The 18,068-nt window shown below is 41.2% G+C and overlaps 1 protein-coding gene across 6 annotated transcripts in view; it reads left to right on the top strand.

Annotated features, from left to right (window-relative positions):
* ABCC9 (ATP binding cassette subfamily C member 9) overlaps positions 1-18,068 on the top strand; it is a 1,243,587-nt gene that overhangs the window by 495,085 nt on the left and 730,434 nt on the right. For all 6 annotated transcript variants that reach the window (XM_078674078.1, XM_078674076.1, XM_078674073.1 and 3 more), the window contains exon 17: positions 2,403-2,508. In XM_078674078.1, coding sequence (XP_078530204.1) covers positions 2,403-2,508 — 106 coding nt within the window. The remainder of the gene's footprint in view (positions 1-2,402; positions 2,509-18,068) is intronic.

The following is an 18,068-nucleotide window of genomic DNA, read 5'->3' as shown; positions in this document are numbered from 1 at the left end:
TAAATGTATTTTTTGATTTAAAGTTTTTGTTTAATGCTAGTAACGACCTCTAGGCAGGCACTTAGTGCAATTTTATTATGTTGCCTTTAAGTTAACATCCTTGGTAATTTTTGCTAAATCGTCCTTCTGTTTTCGTAGTGCACATCCACATAATGCTTATTTATGTCTTACTCGTGTTATGTTTTTTTGCAACACTTACATCACAGTCCCACGGAAAGTTTCACCCCACACTTCTTTTGTGCTGCTTCAGAGTCTCCCTCCTCAGTCCAAAAGTGAACAATTAGGATTACAAGAAGTTCACTCTCACTTCTTGTATAGATACACTTAAGGGTAGCCTCTTGGTTGATGAATATATTTGGGTACTCCTTCCTTAGGTGCAGGTGCCACCAGGTGTCAATGCTTGTTTTCCAAAATTTATATTTCACTGCAGCTCCTTGGTTGTATTGAATGAGAGGTCAGTTCCATTGATATACAAGTTCTTCTGCCAGTTTTACTATACCTGCCCCTCTTGCTGTGGATATGTGGAAGCTCCTTACTGGTTTACAGTTCCACAAGAAATGTAGTGCACTGCACTGTACGTTCTCTCTGTCTCATCATGAGCATCACGTGTGCCCATCAGGTGAACTGATCAACTTTCTGTTTAGATGAGCAGACTCTAATACCTTGTGGAGACTCTTCATTATGTATTGTGTTAAAGTGTTAAGGGTTTTTGAATGTTGGGATTTAGGTGGCAAAAAGATGTTTCCCCAGTGAGGTTTACAATGCAAAGGAGGCTCAGGATTGATAATTAAAATTTGAAGCATGACCCACAGCTGCCCCCATCTGACATTTCATGTGTTTATAACAAAAAACCTGCTCTGTATCTGATAGATAGAGTATCCTGAACATCACCTGCCTCCCTTCCAAAATGTGTGATGAACACTGCTGAACACACTGATGAGAACCTGTCAGGAGTTCCCTGGTGGTTGTTTCCGTGAGGCACCTTCCCACTTTTCACACATTTTGTTACACACTTTTCATGATGAATGGGTGTTAAGAACCGGAGGCGAAGTCATAGACACAGGCAGGATTGCTGTTTTTTAGGAAGGAGATAGGAACACCCTGTAAGTACAGCAGAAGCATCGCGTGTACTATAAGTATCCTCACCAGGAAGGGAGGCAGGTGATGTTCAGGAAACTCTATCTATCAGATACAGAGCAGGTTTTTTGTTATGAATGATTGTGAGTGGAGGGCAACCTGCGTCTTTTTCCTCTTAGCTCCTGTTTGTAATGGACATTTCATGTGTACCTGCGGTTTACCATCTGCGTCTTGTCTGGCCGGACCACTTATGTTAAGCTGCTCGTTGTCACAATTCTGTGTAGTGGGTGCATTATCTGTTAACACACCTAGTACAGATTATCATCAGCCATAAAGAGGATCATGGTCCTCCGTGGAATGTAATAAATAGTGATGTCGGCAAGGCATTCAGTACATGACATCACATTAGAATCCTTGGACTCAAATCCAACAAATGTGTCATATGATGACACACACAATCCCATGGGAATTTAGAGTATTGAAGGCCAACATGTCTGTTAAGAAATCTTCCCCTTCGTGCTATCTTATACAAAGAGAACAAGAGAGGTAGGGTGACAGAAAGAGATATAGAGAGGAAGGAAGCAAGGAAGGAACGGTAAAGAAGAAAGGAACAAACAAACAAAGGGAAAAAAAGACGGAGAAAAAGAAAGGGAGGGAGCGATAGAGAGAGAGAGAGACTCAGCATCCTTAACCATATAATTCCGTACTAGAAATCCACATATGGAGCTATGAACAGTTACAATGTGAATGCGCCACCAATGGCGACCTACCTTTTCAATAAAGGGAGCAACTAATACACTCTAAGCCAAGATTTGATGACCTCTCGCCCATACAGAGTCCATTAGTCGATAATGGTATTGCCTTTTCACCTCAAATATAATAGCAAGTGCATGTCATATTCACTCATGGCACAAAAACTCTGCCAGAGGTCAAATGCGTGCAGGGTATCATGTCCGTTTTCAAACCTGACTTTCACTTGGAGTAGAAAAAATGGAACGACACAAACGTTTTGCTCTTAATTTGCTAAAACCTGGTGGCAAATGTGAGAGCAAAACATGAGCTAAAATAATTTACACTAACTTATGATCGGCACTAGTGCAAAAACAAAAGCAAATCGTGTCTGCATTCACCGTTTCGGCACCACTGATCTAAATAGTGGTACAGTTGGGTTTACTTTTTCATGCACAACTGTTCATTAATACTGCCAATTAATCGTGATTTTAGTCCACGTTACTTCGTGGCTTACACCTGGCTTCGGTTTGGTGTTAGAACTCGAACGTCATACATTCCAAATACCAACGTATTTGCTTTTTCTTTGTTTTTAGGACAGTTAACAATGATTGTTGGTCAAGTTGGTTGTGGCAAATCGTCCCTTCTCCTTGCAATACTCGGTGAAATGCAGGCCCTGGAAGGGAAGGTTTTCTGGAGCAAGTAGGAACATATTTACCTTTGTGTAATTAATAGCTTTGCTGATTCTTGAAATGTGCTGAATACGTATGTCAACTTATATACCTCTATGCTGCATTATACCAACAATGTATTGCTGATTGATGCTTAGTTGTTGCAAAGATGTCAAAGCCAGGTCAGGTCATTTTCTAATTCTATATTTTTAGCTAAGTTTGAGTTTTATATTATATACTGAATAATCAAGGATTGTTTTAAAAGTCACAAAATGACACTGAAGACTGTATTGTTTTTGTGTCACTGCATAACATATATTTCTGCTTGACCCACTACTGCTTACCCGTGAACCTTAACTTCGAGTTGAGGCAATACCCCAGAGGAGTGAGAAAATAATTGTATTTTATCTTTCCTGCGTCGCCACAGCCCTGTGACATGCTAGCAGACATCAAAAAGGAACAAACAACGTGTTTCTAGAATTTATGAATAAGGATACTGAACAATTATGATCTAGAGCTTTCAACTAGGAAGATTTCACTGAACCGGGGCCACGGCATCGTTTCCTACCTTGTGTTGCAAATAAAAATAATAAGACGTTTCTTATACCCATTTTTTTCACAGACATCAGTACTAAGGTTTTTTTTTTCGTCCTCATTTATTTTGTGACACTTATATAGAAAGGCTATATGAGGATAGCAATGCAGTTGGGGGACATCAATAAAAGGAGATGTTACACGAAGCCCTACCCCCATCACAATGTAAAGCTAAAAAAATCCTTTCGTGCTATAGGTTTGGTCCCTCCGTCAGCTGACAGCCTTGGCTGATGCAGAGCGTTTAACATTTTGTGCTGTGCTACCTTTCATTTACTCTAATGAGAAAGATGGCGAAAGTGATGACAGGAAAGATAGACTTTAAGTAATGGGTATCTAAGAATAGGTAAGGTCCAGCTCATGAGAAGACGCGGGTTTCACTGATAGTGTAATGAGGAAATGGTGACTGGAGGGGGAGCCAGTGGTGAAGCAGGACATTGCTTGAGTTAGACAGCTTGAAGAAGGTTTTTGATGGTAAAAGACACTCATGCAAGCGCTAGTACACAGGTAGAGCTAAACCGCAGACCAGAAAGTTTGTATTTTAAGGGATGATGGTGAATATTTGTTTATACTCAAATAGGGTGGCAGAGGCACTATGGAAAATGTGGACGAAAAGAGGAAAAGGAGGAGGCTGCTGGAATAGTAAGTTTAATAGGGGTGTAAGTGTGGAGATTATCCCCCAGATTCATCAAAGTTATGTTTTGTGAGTCCTTAATAGCGATTTTTAAGGATTCACTATTGAAGACTCGCAAAACGGGATGCATGTAGGAATCACAATGTTATTTGCGATTCCTTCTGATTCCTTATTTGCTAATCGCAAATAAGGAATGGCTTATTATTGGAGAGTCATTCCTTATTTGCGATTAGCAATTAGCGAATCGCAGATGTGCCGCAATTTCAAGGGTGCCAGGGTGTCCAAACCCCTGAAATGGTAATGTTCACTGGTGTTGCGCACACACATGTCCCAAGGACATGTGTGTGCGTAATATACAACTTAGAAAAATGCACTAAAGTGCATATTTCTAAGTTTTTGCTATTTACCACCTAGTTTGACTTCGCGGTAAATAGCGGCCCCAGATTGCGAATTCGCAATCTTGGAATGGTTCATGCATTGCATTTAAGGAATCGCAAATTGCGATTCCTGAAATGAAATCGCAATTTGAGAACTCGCAATTATTTGCGAATTCTTAAATTGCGAGTGCATGAACCATTGATGCATCTCAAATGCCATTTTTGCAGGCTCAAATGGCCGAATTTTGCGATTCGCACCATTTGTGCTCGCAAAAATGCTTGATGCATCTACCTGTATGAGTTTAAAATGGATCTTGTGTTTGTTGGTAGTGGGCTGTGGATGAGATGAAAGTCCAAAGTGTCAGTTTGAGGACAAAATGGACACTGAGCTTTCAAGCATAGTGGAAGAGGAGGAAGGAGTCTAGGAAAAAAAATCAGGGGTAGGAATTATGCTGTTGTTGGTCGATAGACAGTGTGTTATCATCTTTTTCTTGGTTGAGCACGTGGCAACTCATGGCCATCTTGCAATGAATGGGTGGAGAAGAAACAGTCATAGGGGAACGTTTAAAATTAGTGAGGCAAAGAGATGGCACAGACAATCGACCCACGGTGCTTCATCTTCAAAGCGTGTAAAGGTGTGTCAAATGGTCAAAAGCTTTAAACATGATAGAGATATCAGGAAGGAGCTGATTGGAGGATTGAGGATCGAGGCTATAAAGTAAGGCTTTTGTGAGAGGTAGGACACGGAAGAGAGCAATCTCAGTTATGTGGCATTGAAGAAAAAAGACTGGAAGTGGTAGATACAACTGTTTGTTGACAGGTGGTTACTCACTTTATTGTTCCTTCTTTGTAAGCAGGTCTGAAGGGATCGAGGGGGGAGGCAGGACTTGGCTATGGCTGTGATAGAACTGTTCTGAGTAGCTCGAAGGCCTGGTTGCACAAAATATGAATATGTTGGACTTTTGTGTGGTGTTTTATTGGACTTAATGCACGTGCAGTATTCTAACAAAATATATCAATGAATATTGTGATGTAAAGAGTTATGGGGCAGAATATAGATTGTAGAAATATCGTTTTTTAGATACTTATTTTCTTTTTTAAATATAGTGTGTAAAATACTTGATTTAACATACTTGTATGAAATTTTTTTTAATTACTTTTAATAATGATAGTTTTTTAGTATTATATGCTGTTTGTATTGAAAATAAATATTTGTACTAAAATAATACTTGTGTTCAATGAATTTTAGTATAGTTTGCTCGTTTTTCATAAGATTTTAGAAATTTCCTTAGAAATTGCTAACTTATTGGCAGGTTGTTGAGTTTGTAGCAGGTTATGGTGTACAGTTGTAGAGTTTCAGAAAAGGTAATTGATGATGTATATTACTTCATTAATTACTTGTAATTGCAATTAGCAGCTGATCTGTATTAATTCTTTGAGCAATTTAGTTATCAATCAATTCAATTTGATTCTTTATTCAGATTCATGAACAGATCCATAAAAGAGCAGCAATAAATGAATCATAAGTTCATCAATCTAAAATATTCAATACAAATATAAAAATACAATAATTATCATATTGTGTTAAATAATATATATACATATGTTATGTATATATATGTGTGTGTGTGTATATCTATATATATATTGCCTGTTTTAATTGTATTTTTCCTTTTTCTTTTAATAAGGTTACCTATTTTCTTTCCCTGTTTTGTTGGTGTTCATTGTTGTGGTATTAGGAAGGAAAGTGTTTTAGTTGAAAACATTGCAAGTATTTTGAGAAATTTTAAATTGTTATTTTGTAGCATAAATTTGAATAAATGTATGTTTTTTTAAAACATATTATCTTTTTGATCTATATTTAAATGTTTCGTGCTGGAGTGGGAATGGTATATCTAGCCCCTCCAAAGTTAAGACTTTCTTTACTTTTGTTTACAGTGAGTGGTAATAGTATATCTGCGCCCTCTAAAGGTCAACACTTTCCCTACTGTAGCTCGAGTTGATCCCTGCAAAGTCAAACACTTTCTTCACTTTTTCATCAATTGGAGAGGGAATAGTAAATCTGACAGCTTCAAAGTGTAAAATTGTCAGTACTTTTATTACACTGGAATTCAAATAGTAAATGTTGAACTCTCCAAAGTCCAACATTTTCCATTTTGTTGTTCAGATTGGAGTGAGAATAGTAATTCTGACCTCATCAAAGTTCAACACTTATTGTTGCTCAGGCTGGAGTGGGAGTAGTAATTTTTACCTGAGGTAAATATTTGTGTTTATTTTTTTTTTAATTTGTTTTGAATTTAGTCATTTTTTAATATTATTTATTTTTTAATACATTTTTTGGTAATTTATTTTCTATTTGCGTATGTTTTGTTTTTAAAAACCAGTGTTTGATATTATAAACAATTTTATTACTTTTTTATTTATGTTTTGATGTTAATTTGATGTTTTATGCATTATGTTTATTTTTTCACGCAATTTTATTTAAGTATATATTTATTTATTTATTTATTTATTTATTTCGGCCAGGTGGCCATAAAAGACACACATATATACATACATAAAACAAAAAATGATATCAATATACATACATCAGTTCATTTAAAACAACAAATTCTAAAATGGAGTGCAGAATTAATTTTCACCAGTCACTTTAAAACATCATTCGTTTAGCAGCAAAGGTAAATCTGTAAAGTTAGTCCTACTTAAAGCATCTGACCCAATTTCCTTCGGACGATATGCACGGAATAGAGGAACCTGCTAATGCTGAATACAATAGACTGAGCAGTATTAGTTTTTAAGATCCTGTATGCTGTTAGACAGGATCTAGTTCCTAGAAGTACACACATGGGTTTAAGCCATCTTTTCCGAGCTTTCAAATACGCTTTACATATAAACAACATGTGGACCTCGTTCTCCTTACACAAAACTGAGCACATAGGACATCTCCCACTTATACTATTCAGACATTCCGGTTTATTCTTTGACCAACGCTCTATGTTGGAATTCAACATGAGGTTCCCATACCTAAATTTCAAGTAGAGAGTCTTAGCAACAGGGGGCTCTATTTCATCCAAAAAGGATTCAAAACAAGGTTCATCTTTGAAAGATAAGAATTTTTGGGTTAGAGTGCCAATTCTGCTTTCATGAGCATGCCTATTATTCATAAAGGACCAGTAAGCTCTTTTTACCATGGGTTTAGCAAAGGGAGGTAAGTTCTCTGGGTTTTCCCAGAACGAATGCAAGCCCAGAATTATGAGCCATTTTTTAATATGCCCGAACCACCGAAGGGAGTTAAAAGAGTCTAGGTTCATTACTTCGCGGCAGATTGGATTTTGAATTTAAAAAGTTCAAGTACAGGTGTTACACTTTTACTTGTACTAGCATTCAATCTACAGATTATTGGTTTGGCATTATGAGCATATGACACCTTACTTTTCTCGATTTGAGCCTTCCATGTTAACTTTGAGTCAAGTACTACCCCCAAATAGGTAAAGTTCTCCACGGTTCCTAAAATTTCCCCGTTCAGGATCAGGTTCCCTCTGTCCGGCCTACTAGGATTCAAAGCCATACATTTAGTTTTATCAACGTTTATTTCTAGCCCTTTGGTCACACAGTAGCTACTAAAGGAGTTTAAGAGTGCCTGGAGGCCCTTCTTGGTTTGGGATATTAAGATGGTATCATCCGCGAAGAGCAACGCAGGCACCCTCTCTCCATTGAGCTGAGGTGAATCATTGCTACAAGCATTCAGGTAATCAGGAACATCATTGACAAAAATAGAAAATAAGGTGGGGGCCAAGACGCATCCCTGTCGGACACCACGCTCGATCGGGATGTCAAGCGTCAGTTCACCATTCGGACCCCATCTGATGTTAGCATGATTTCTAGCGTGTAGCTCGGTTATATGGACCAAAAGGCTCCCTGGCAGGCCGGCTTTGTTTAAAGATCTCCAGATCAAGTTGCGAGGGACAAGGTCAAATGCCGCTCTCAGGTCAATGAAAGCTACATACAAATGACCTTTCCTAATGTGAACGTACTTCCAATATAAACAACAAAATCTGAAGACCTGGTCTATGGTGCTGGTCTTAGACCTAAAGCCTGCCTGAAATTTGGAAAGTATAGCTGACTCCTCCAACCAATCATTTATCCTAAATAGCAAGTGTTTGGCATAGAGTTTTTGCAGAATGTCCATTAAGCTAATAGGTCTATAATTTGAGGGGACGGATCTATTCCCCTTTTTGAAAATTAGGACAACTTCTGCTGCACGCCAGCTATCAGGGAATTTACAACTTTCAGACAGAGCATTAAACAGACGATTAATATAGGGAGCCCAGACTTCAGTTTCGTGTTTATAGAGGTCACCCGGTATTTTATCAGGGCCGGGAGCTTTGTTATTTTTTAATTCATTGATTGCCCTTTTTGTTTCGTCCAGGGTAAAGTCAAGGCATACAGGTTGTGGAAGTAAACATGGAATCTCCTCAGCACCACTATCATATTGTTTATACAAATTGGTAAAATGTGTCACCCATGTCATTTCATCAATGAACGTGTCCTTCACAAGTCTTCCTGCATGCCCCCCGTTTGCAACCAACCTCCAGAAGCCAACGTTATCATTTTGTTTTGCAGCAGTCAACATGTCAGCCCAAATCGACTCTTCCCATGTTTTATTTGAAACTTTTTGAACATGCTTGTACTCATCCCTGGCAATTCTGACATCTTCTTTGGATTTATTTTTAATAGCATTTAAAAGCTTCCTCTTGGCCATCTTACATGAGTGATCGTACCAAATTTTCCCATGGCATCCCACTCGTACATTTTGCTGTTTCTTCCTAGGCATTTTGGACATGTAGGTTCTTAGTTCATTAAAGAAAACCTTGTGTAGCTCAACAAAGTAATCAAAGCTGTCAGTTAAGAAGGGTTGTCCTACTAAAGGTGCGAAAATCTTACCAAAAAGTGAGTAGACTGATGCTAAGGTCTTACCTTCAGTTAAAAGATGCGGCCATTTTAAAGCACGTCTGTTATTATTAATAATGTGTGCATGTTCGCATAAATCATCAGTAGCTATCTCACTCGGTGTGGGGGCGGGGATGTCTCTAAACATGTGTACGTCAATATAAAGTTCCAGAGGATAATGATCACTCTCGTCCCTTGTTGATACTTTAAAGTCAATCATAAAATGCCAAATGTTTAATGAAACAAAGATAAAATCTAGCCTACTTTTTGATTTCCCAAAGGTTGGTTGTTTGGTTAGGTCTGATGGAAAGCGGCCATTACACGCTCTGAGACCGTGGTCAACTGTTAGCCTCAATAGTTGGACCGCCAAAGTGGTACATGGAACATAATTCGAAGTTTCAAGCTGAGGAATATTATAAGCTTGATCTTCATCTTGGAAAACATCAGTAATCCCGAGGATCGGTTCGAAATTGCAGTTCAAATCACCTCCCAATATCACAGGGACATCGCCCACCACCCTTTTTAGAAAAGAGTCCAAGATTTCCAAAGTGGGCGAGACCCTGGAGTGACCTGTAGGTCTGTTATAGACATTAACAATATAGTATTCACCCCCTTTTGCAGATGCAATTTTTAAAGCCAAAATATCAGGGGTTCCTGTATCTATGGGTTCAACCTTTATAGCTAAAGTAATTTTAAGCCATACGATCAATCCCCCAGATGGCCTTCCCCTATCAGACTGGATGGCCTCAATGCCAAAGGTTTTATATCCCATCCTGTGTGGAATATCCATTGCCCAGGTTTCTTGTAGTAGGCAAAAATCACTGGAGTCGACATAATCTGCCCATTCTGGATCTTTCAGATTTTTGCCTACCCCAGCAATGTTCCATGACAGGAAAAACAACTTTGGGGTTAGCCCACTACCAGAAGAATCACATTCGGCAATGGGCGACACTGGTACCAACGGAGGAACTACTCTATCTTGGTATGAGTCATCTATTTGGTTCCCTTCATCAGTGATCAAAGCCCCTGTTGAAGTGCTAATTTTTCCACCAATACAACCCTCATCTATATCGATACATGCTAAGTTCAAGACTGAATGACTTTCCATATTCTGAGTGCTAGTTCCCAGACTAAGATGAAAACGCCCAACACCCACTGTGCAATAGGTGTCATATAGCTTTGAAATACAATTTGGCCTAGTCTCAAGTCAGTCAACAGCATCTAGACAGCTGAACCTATTAAAGGTGGAAATACCACTCCACATGTTTCGGTCATTCTGCCTGGTCAGATTTGGCGCATATCCGTGATGTTGATTAAAGGTATCCCAACTGGATCCATAATTTAATGGCCTGGGTGGGGGATAGAAAAACGATAACGGTCTGACTACAATGGGTGATAAATCCCCATATGTTTTCCATGCACAAATCTGATCAGCACTATGGGGTTCCTCAAATGAAACAACTATAAAATCTCCCGGGAGTGACTTTGCTAGTGGACCGACCCATGGTACCCTTCGAACCATAAGAATTTTACTTTTCGTATGGTTTGGAATTGGTTTATTTGAATTTAACCAGTAGATCACCTTGTTTTTTAAAGATGAAAAATTCTCTTCATACTGGCTTTCCAATTCAGGTACCCCAGTAAGAACAATTACAAAGGGACTGGCATCGGGGGGCAGATCGATATATCCTCCCTTAAAATTATGAAAAGCATGGGCCGGTTGGTTATTGTATTGGTTGGTTCTATTGGCAAAGGATCTATCAGCCAAGGGTTTATTGGGACCTGAGATAATGTGATTATTAGAAGGTATAGTAGATGATACAGACTTCTGCGTAACAGGAGTCTTAGGAGCAGAAGAGTGGGTGACAGCAACATTTACCAACTGAGATTTTTTGCTTTGGACGGGACCCCCCAACAAAGGTTTGGTAGTAGTGTTAACTAAGGGCGGGTTGGCGGATGTGGGAACAGGTTTTATTTGAATGCTTTCAGTCAGATTTGTGCCTGTTTTTTTTCCTACTCCTCCCTTTTTTTGATGCTGTACACTAGATGAATTGGGGTTCGGGGGTGCCACAGGGGCCGCAGTTGGAGCATGTATTGGAATATCACTATCATTAAGGCTTAGGCTTGCCAAAGTTATGACACTCTTTTCCACCTCTAGTAATTGATTTTCGATGCCAGTTAACCTGACCTCTAGCGGCCTAAGAAGTGTTTTGAGTGTTTCCCATACTATTTTCAAAAACTCTTCCCTGTCCCCTTGTAAGGCCTCCATAGATATGAACGTTTTCTCGCCCTCATCTGCAGGATGATCTATCATTAAGTCCGGTATAAGTGCCTCGGTATTGAGAATAGTACTGTGTACATTGGGGAGCATCGGATCAGACCCATTAGCGACATTAATAATAGGTTGTTGAACCTCCCCCCATATAGAACATTGGCTCGATACTACCTTAGCCTTTTTTCTGGCGTATACGGATGGATTTTTACGTTTACGCTTTTGTTTAGGACTTGACTTAACGGCCCCCTGAGTTCTGTTCAGAGCCGCTTCACCTGACTCCTTTACCCCCTCTGTGATCACAATCAGTGGATCTGAGGCTGAAATATTTTCAGATACAACACTGACGGGTAACCCTGGGAGATCTGCTTCAAAGTTGACGGAGGGAACTGAGTCCTCAGGAATAGGATGCACCTCGACCAAGGTTATAATAGGTACGGGGCCAGAGGTGCGCTCGGGAGTTTTCGAGTTTGCAATACTACCCAAAGAGGATTTCTTTCTTAGCGCTAGTTCGGTTGACAGCCTTCTTGCGGACTCTAATTCCAGGGAGACTCTATGCTGGAGTTTGGTAATCTCATTATCAATTGATAAGCTGGTCCTTGTAATGAAATCGTCCAGAGTCCCTGTGGCCTTTTTCCCAGTTTTAGTGGCCTTACTTTGTGTTTCTCGAACAGACATAGTTAAAATGGAGGGTGAAGGAATAAACAAACACTAAAAAATTTAGGGTACCGTGGCAAATACAGCCAAGGGGAATGGCCCGGTCCGGTCTTGTTCGGTCTGGAACGGCCTGACACGGCCCAGTCTTTGCCCAGTCTTCGCCCGAGCTGCGTCCCGCGCTGCGGGAGTTTGAGGTAGTAATATAGGGGGCGTGGAAGGCGGTGGGCGGGCCAGCAGGGAGAGCGGACCGGAAGCTAGCCGTCGGTCTTGCAGGGACTTCTGGGTATTGAAGACCCCGCACGCTCGCAGCCCCGCTGGTGCCTCACGCCCGGTACCGCCTTAGTCAGCCGCTGCTCCTCGTTGGTAATGTGCCCCCGTCACCCACAAACGAAGCGGCACCCGCGGAGCGGGTGCGGCGAGTAGTGGGCTGGTGCGCTGCTAAGCCTCCTGGTAATTCCGTGATCCTCCGTTGCCAAACAAGTCAATGCGTAGGTGACCCACACGTTATGCCTTAGGAGCACTGTTAAAAAGCCTCAGAAGGGCGGTGGGCGGGCCAGCAGGGAGAGCGGACCGGAAGCTAGCCGTCGGTCTTGCAGGGACTTCTGGGTATTGAAGTCCCCGCACGCTCGCAGCCCCGCTGGTGCCTCACGCCCGGTACCGCCTTAGTCAGCCGCTGCTCCTCGTTGGTAATGTGCCCCCGTCACCCACAAACGAAGCGGCACCCGCGGAGCGGGTGCGGCGAGTAGTGGGCTGGTGCGCTGCTAAGCCTCCTGGTAATTCCGTGATCCTCCGTTGCCAAACAAGTCAATGCGTAGGTGACCCACACGTTATGCCTTAGGAGCACTGTTAAAAAGCCTCAGAAGGGCGGTGGGCGGGCCAGCAGGGAGAGCGGACCGGAAGCTAGCCGTCGGTCTTGCAGGGACTTCTGGGTATTGAAGTCCCCGCACGCTCGCAGCCCCGCTGGTGCCTCACGCCCGGTACCGCCTTAGTCAGCCGCTGCTCCTCGTTGGTAATGTGCCCCCGTCACCCACAAACGAAGCGGCACCCGCGGAGCGGGTGCGGCGAGTAGTGGGCTGGTGCGCTGCTAAGCCTCCTGGTAATTCCGTGATCCTCCGTTGCCAAACAAGTCAATGCGTAGGTGACCCACACGTTATGCCTTAGGAGCACTGTTAAAAAGCCTCAGAAGGGCGGTGGGCGGGCCAGCAGGGAGAGCGGACCGGAAGCTAGCCGTCGGTCTTGCAGGGACTTCTGGGTATTGAAGTCCCCGCACGCTCGCAGCCCCGCTGGTGCCTCACGCCCGGTACCGCCTTAGTCAGCCGCTGCTCCTCGTTGGTAATGTGCCCCCGTCACCCACAAACGAAGCGGCACCCGCGGAGCGGGTGCGGCGAGTAGTGGGCTGGTGCGCTGCTAAGCCTCCTGGTAATTCCGTGATCCTCCGTTACCAAACAAGTCAATGCGTAGGTAAGCCAATATTACCATGTTTAAAATGAAGTAAGCAAAACAGGCGTATATATATTTATGTAAGTTTGTACGTTGCACATTTTTTACTATATTTTGTAAAAAAAAAAAATACGTAATAATTTTTTTAACTTAATTTATGTGGCAAGCCGCCTCCTTCAATGGATATGAGAATAGAATCAGAGACTTGATAAAGAGAGCTGTGGCTGCGGGGCACCATGTGGCTGATCTGGGATGCTCCGGGATGCCCTGGGTGCTCTCAAACTGATAGACCCTGGTTTGCAGCTAGAGAGAGGGGGGATGGTGTTACACCTGGGTAAGCAGTCATTTTGAATTGGGATTATCCCCTTTTAATGACAGCGTGATAAATAGCAGGGACCACCATATTACTTGATAGAATGCATGCTGTTTGCTCCCTTGCCCCATCTAGTAGCTCATTAAAGAGATACACAATTAGGTCTGATACACAGATGCGCTCAACGCTGGACAGTAGCACTATCTGTTGCCATACAAAAGATGTGCCAAAGTCTTAAAAGAAGAATATATTACCTGCACGCCTATAATAGCTAGAAATAGTGTGGGGCTGATTAGGGAAGCTAGATGACAAATGTGTAGGGAAACACTTACAGGTCTTCTAAAGAGGTGTTTCTAAAGACAACATACATTGTATCAGTGTTAAAGGCAAAATGTTACACTTCTCCAAAGTTAATTACAGGCCAGTTCCATACGTCAAGAGACAAGCCATCATGCTAACTTCTGTTTTCAGAAGTCGTTTCTGGGGGCACGAAAAAGTGTCAGAAGCATTCACAAGATATGACTATGGTGGCAGTGATGCTGGAGTCTTTAAAGGCAGACCTAAAGGGAATTACGATCTCAGTGACCACGTCAGAAATGGCCAAGGCTGGCACCAAAAGAGAGCCGAGAGCCACTCACAAAGGACTAGTGAGTTTTATGGCATTAATGTTAGTTCCCAAAAGCTACCCCAGATTGGGGAGACAGTATCTGGAACCTTAAAAGCAAGATCATTGATCCTGAAGATATAGGTAGAAGAGATAATATACACATTGTTGGTCTCCCTGAAGGGGGTAAAGATATGCTAAAATGTAATTCTGATTTGCAAATTTAGAGTTATAGATTATCATAGTCCACAATTTTTAAAGGCCACATTGACCCAGACAGAGGCTGTGACATTCCAAAACAAATCCTAGACCTATTTTAGTCTGCCTACTGTAACACCAGCATGCCTGTCAGCTTCTCCAATCCTCCAAGAACCATGGTCCATATGACTATAAAGGATGGAAAATGTATATTGTTGCAAATGGTTCCCTTGTCGGGAATCTTGTTAGGAAATGTTATTTGCTCTTTGCCATCTGCAGACAAAATGTAATGCCTAAATGCCAGATATGGCCTACTCGATTTTGTAACATTGTTGGTGACTCTTGATTAGAGAAACCAGGAAATTCTGAGACCCCAAAAGTTTGAGAAATTCATATCAGAAATAAAAGAGTGTACAATGGGCAGGGAACTGTTGATCAATATACGGAAGCTCAACATAACATGCACCCCACAGCACAGAGACAAAGAATTTTCATAGGCAAGGGATAGCTCAAGGTGACCACTGAAACCTTAACATCACGTGAATTTGGTTAAACAGCAGTGACCAATACAAAATTGTTTATCACCACTACTCATAAGAGCTACAAGAACAGAAGGAAACACAGCATGCCTGTTTATAGTTAGTGACATTTCACTTTTCTTTGAGTATTATTCCACCTTCTTTTGCCATTTTCTGTTTCACATTTAGAAAATTGACTGCTCCTTTTCCAAAACTGAGAAGTGCCTGACTATTGGCCACTGCAGACATTTAGGACACATTTCTATACTGTATTCTGACTATAATTTACCACCCTGCACAACCTCTAACCTTACAACAATCATGGCCCACTAAATGGGGTTCAATGCAAAACCCCATACCTACCTTTACCAGAGCCTTATCTATATGGTCTTTCAACATTAATGATCTCTCAGTGTTTCTCAATAGTTAAAAGATTCTGGTATATCTAGTATCTAAGAAGCCAGACATTGTCCTCATCAAGAAACACAATTTCTTTGCAAAGGATTCAGAAAGCGTAAAGGAGAAAGGATAGATACATTTGTCTCCTCTTCAGTGCGATGTGGACAATATCAACAATCTACCCCATGATGAATCCCACATAGGAAACAGGGAATGGCAATCCTAATATACAGATCTATTCTCAGGAGAAAACTAAAGACATGGGTTAATCCAGACAGTTGATATGTGTTCACCAAACTGTCAATTCAGAAATATATTTTCATCATGGGATCTGTGTATGTCCCGAATGTTCAGAAAGGAAGATTCTTTCCCTGACTTAATGAGGTATGCACTGAATTTGGCCAGTCAAAACTCCTCATTGGAGGAGTCTGGAATCTACCAAGTGGCCCAGTGCTGGACAAGTCATGGAGAACAAGCTTACTGGGCTTGAATCTACCAATTAGCCCAGTGCTGGACAAACCATGAACACCAAACTTATGTAACAATCCAGACAGAAACATGCTTAAAGATCTGATGTCTGATCATAGATTGATGGGTCCATGGTGACTACACTACCTGATGAAAAAGGAATACACTTTTCTCTCTTGTTGCCATGGATCAGAGACAGGAATTGACTACTTCCTGACAAACAATGAATTACTACTGAAGATCCTTGGCTGTGACATAACAGCAGTACTATCAGATCATTCCCTACTCATGATGTTGCTAGATCTTCAAATTACTGCTTCAAAAACAAAGACTTGGATAATGAACATAATTTGTTTTAGAGAGTCAGATGAAAGTGTACATGAGAGGGACAGTGATGAAGATAATAGTGGTCTGGCGTAACAACATACAGTGCGATCAGAGAGACAAACTAGCAAAGGACATCCTAAATATGCAGCAAAGCTATTGAGCTGCTTCTACAGCCAAAAAACTCGAAGTTTTACTTAGGCTAAAGTGTAAATTGAACACCATGTACTGCTCTATGATAGAAAAAGCTCTACAGCGATATGCAGCACTCTTTCTGAACATAGTGAAAAAGTTTGTGACTGCAATGCAACTGAAAGAAAAATAAGCCAAAACAAGTATTGAAGTGATATGAGGTTCAAAAGGGGTTTTGATACATAACCCTTTCAACATCACCAAAGAATGTCCCCGCTATTACATGAAATTGTATACCAGAGAAGTTGTGGGAGTGATTTGTGAAGAAGACAAACGTATGGACCATTTACCAGTTCAGAAGCTGACACTGGATTTATGACCAGACCTGGCTCAGGAAATTGCAGGTAAAGAAGAGTCAGAGGTGATTAAGTCTTTGATACTGGGAAGGCATCTGGAGAAGATGGCTTTTCTGTTCACTCCTATAAAATCACAGCCAAAACTATCACACCAATGTCGACACAAGTTGTCAGAGAAGCTTCGAAGAAGGGTAATCTGAACACAAAATTTACCAAAATTTATATTTTGCTGATACTGCTAACCAGAAGGGATCTGCTTTGCTACAAGAACTACAGACCAATATCACTGTTAAATTGTGACCTTAAAATACTAGCAAAAGTGCTGACTGAAAGGCTGACAAAGTGGTTTCACTCTTGATACATAAAAAACTGGTTTGCATTATGCCTGGTGGGACTTCACAGAATACCTCTGAATTCTGATGCATCTACTCTGGCAAAATAGGAGCGATAAAAACAAAAAAGTGCTCCTATTCCTTGATGCCGAGAAGGCATTTGATGGAAATTTGCATTGGGGCTACTTATTTCCAGACAAAAGGTAAATGGGGTTGGTGATAAATTCATTAGTATGGTCCAAGTTCTATATAATATTCCTACTGCTCATATTAACAGGTTGCTTTCTGAATGGGTAGTGGTTAGCAGAGAAACCAGCCAGGGATGTCTGCTGTCCCCATTATTATTTCTGCTTGCTTTCGAACCCTTGGCTATTGCTATCCAGAAGACCCCTAACCCTACCATTAAGTGGGGAGAAACAGCTGCTGCAGACAATTTCTTGCTGACATTACCATCACTGGACCAGTCTATACCAGCGCTGAAGACAAATTTCACTGCTTTATCTTGGGTTATAATATGAGCTAGTCAGAGTGAAGCTATGACCATAAATGGAGTCGCCTCTGAAGGCTTGTTACTAGGATTCACCTTTAAGTGGATATCATATACACTGAAGTGCCTATTCTTGTAAGTGGTGAAATTTGGCATATAGTGCTGGAGAAAGCACCTTCAACGCTCATCATGGGTCAGGGTGTAGACTGTTAAAATAGTTTTCCCCCTCAGATTTAATTACATATTTGTCTTGTTAATAATATCCATCCACATAAGCTAGGAAAGTTAATTGACTGACGCATCAAAACATATGTTTGAGATGGCAATAGGACCAGACTGGCAATGTTGAAATGATATGTGGAGCCAAGTTAGGCAAGGTGCCTGTTAAGGATCTAGCGCAAAATATTGGCCCAGAGGACTGCGTCACTCATTTTGAATCAATTTATCTCTTTTACTCTGGCAGCGGTAATGTTAACGGTGAACCTCCAGCTTCTTATCCTCTTAGTATTTCCTTTGATAATGCAGAGATGTCGGCTGCA

The sequence above is a fragment of the Lissotriton helveticus genome, chromosome 1_1 (assembly GCF_964261635.1).
Source record: "Lissotriton helveticus chromosome 1_1, aLisHel1.1, whole genome shotgun sequence".
Taxonomy (NCBI): Eukaryota; Metazoa; Chordata; class Amphibia; order Caudata; family Salamandridae; genus Lissotriton; species Lissotriton helveticus.
This window is presented reverse-complemented; position numbering and strand designations above follow the sequence as displayed.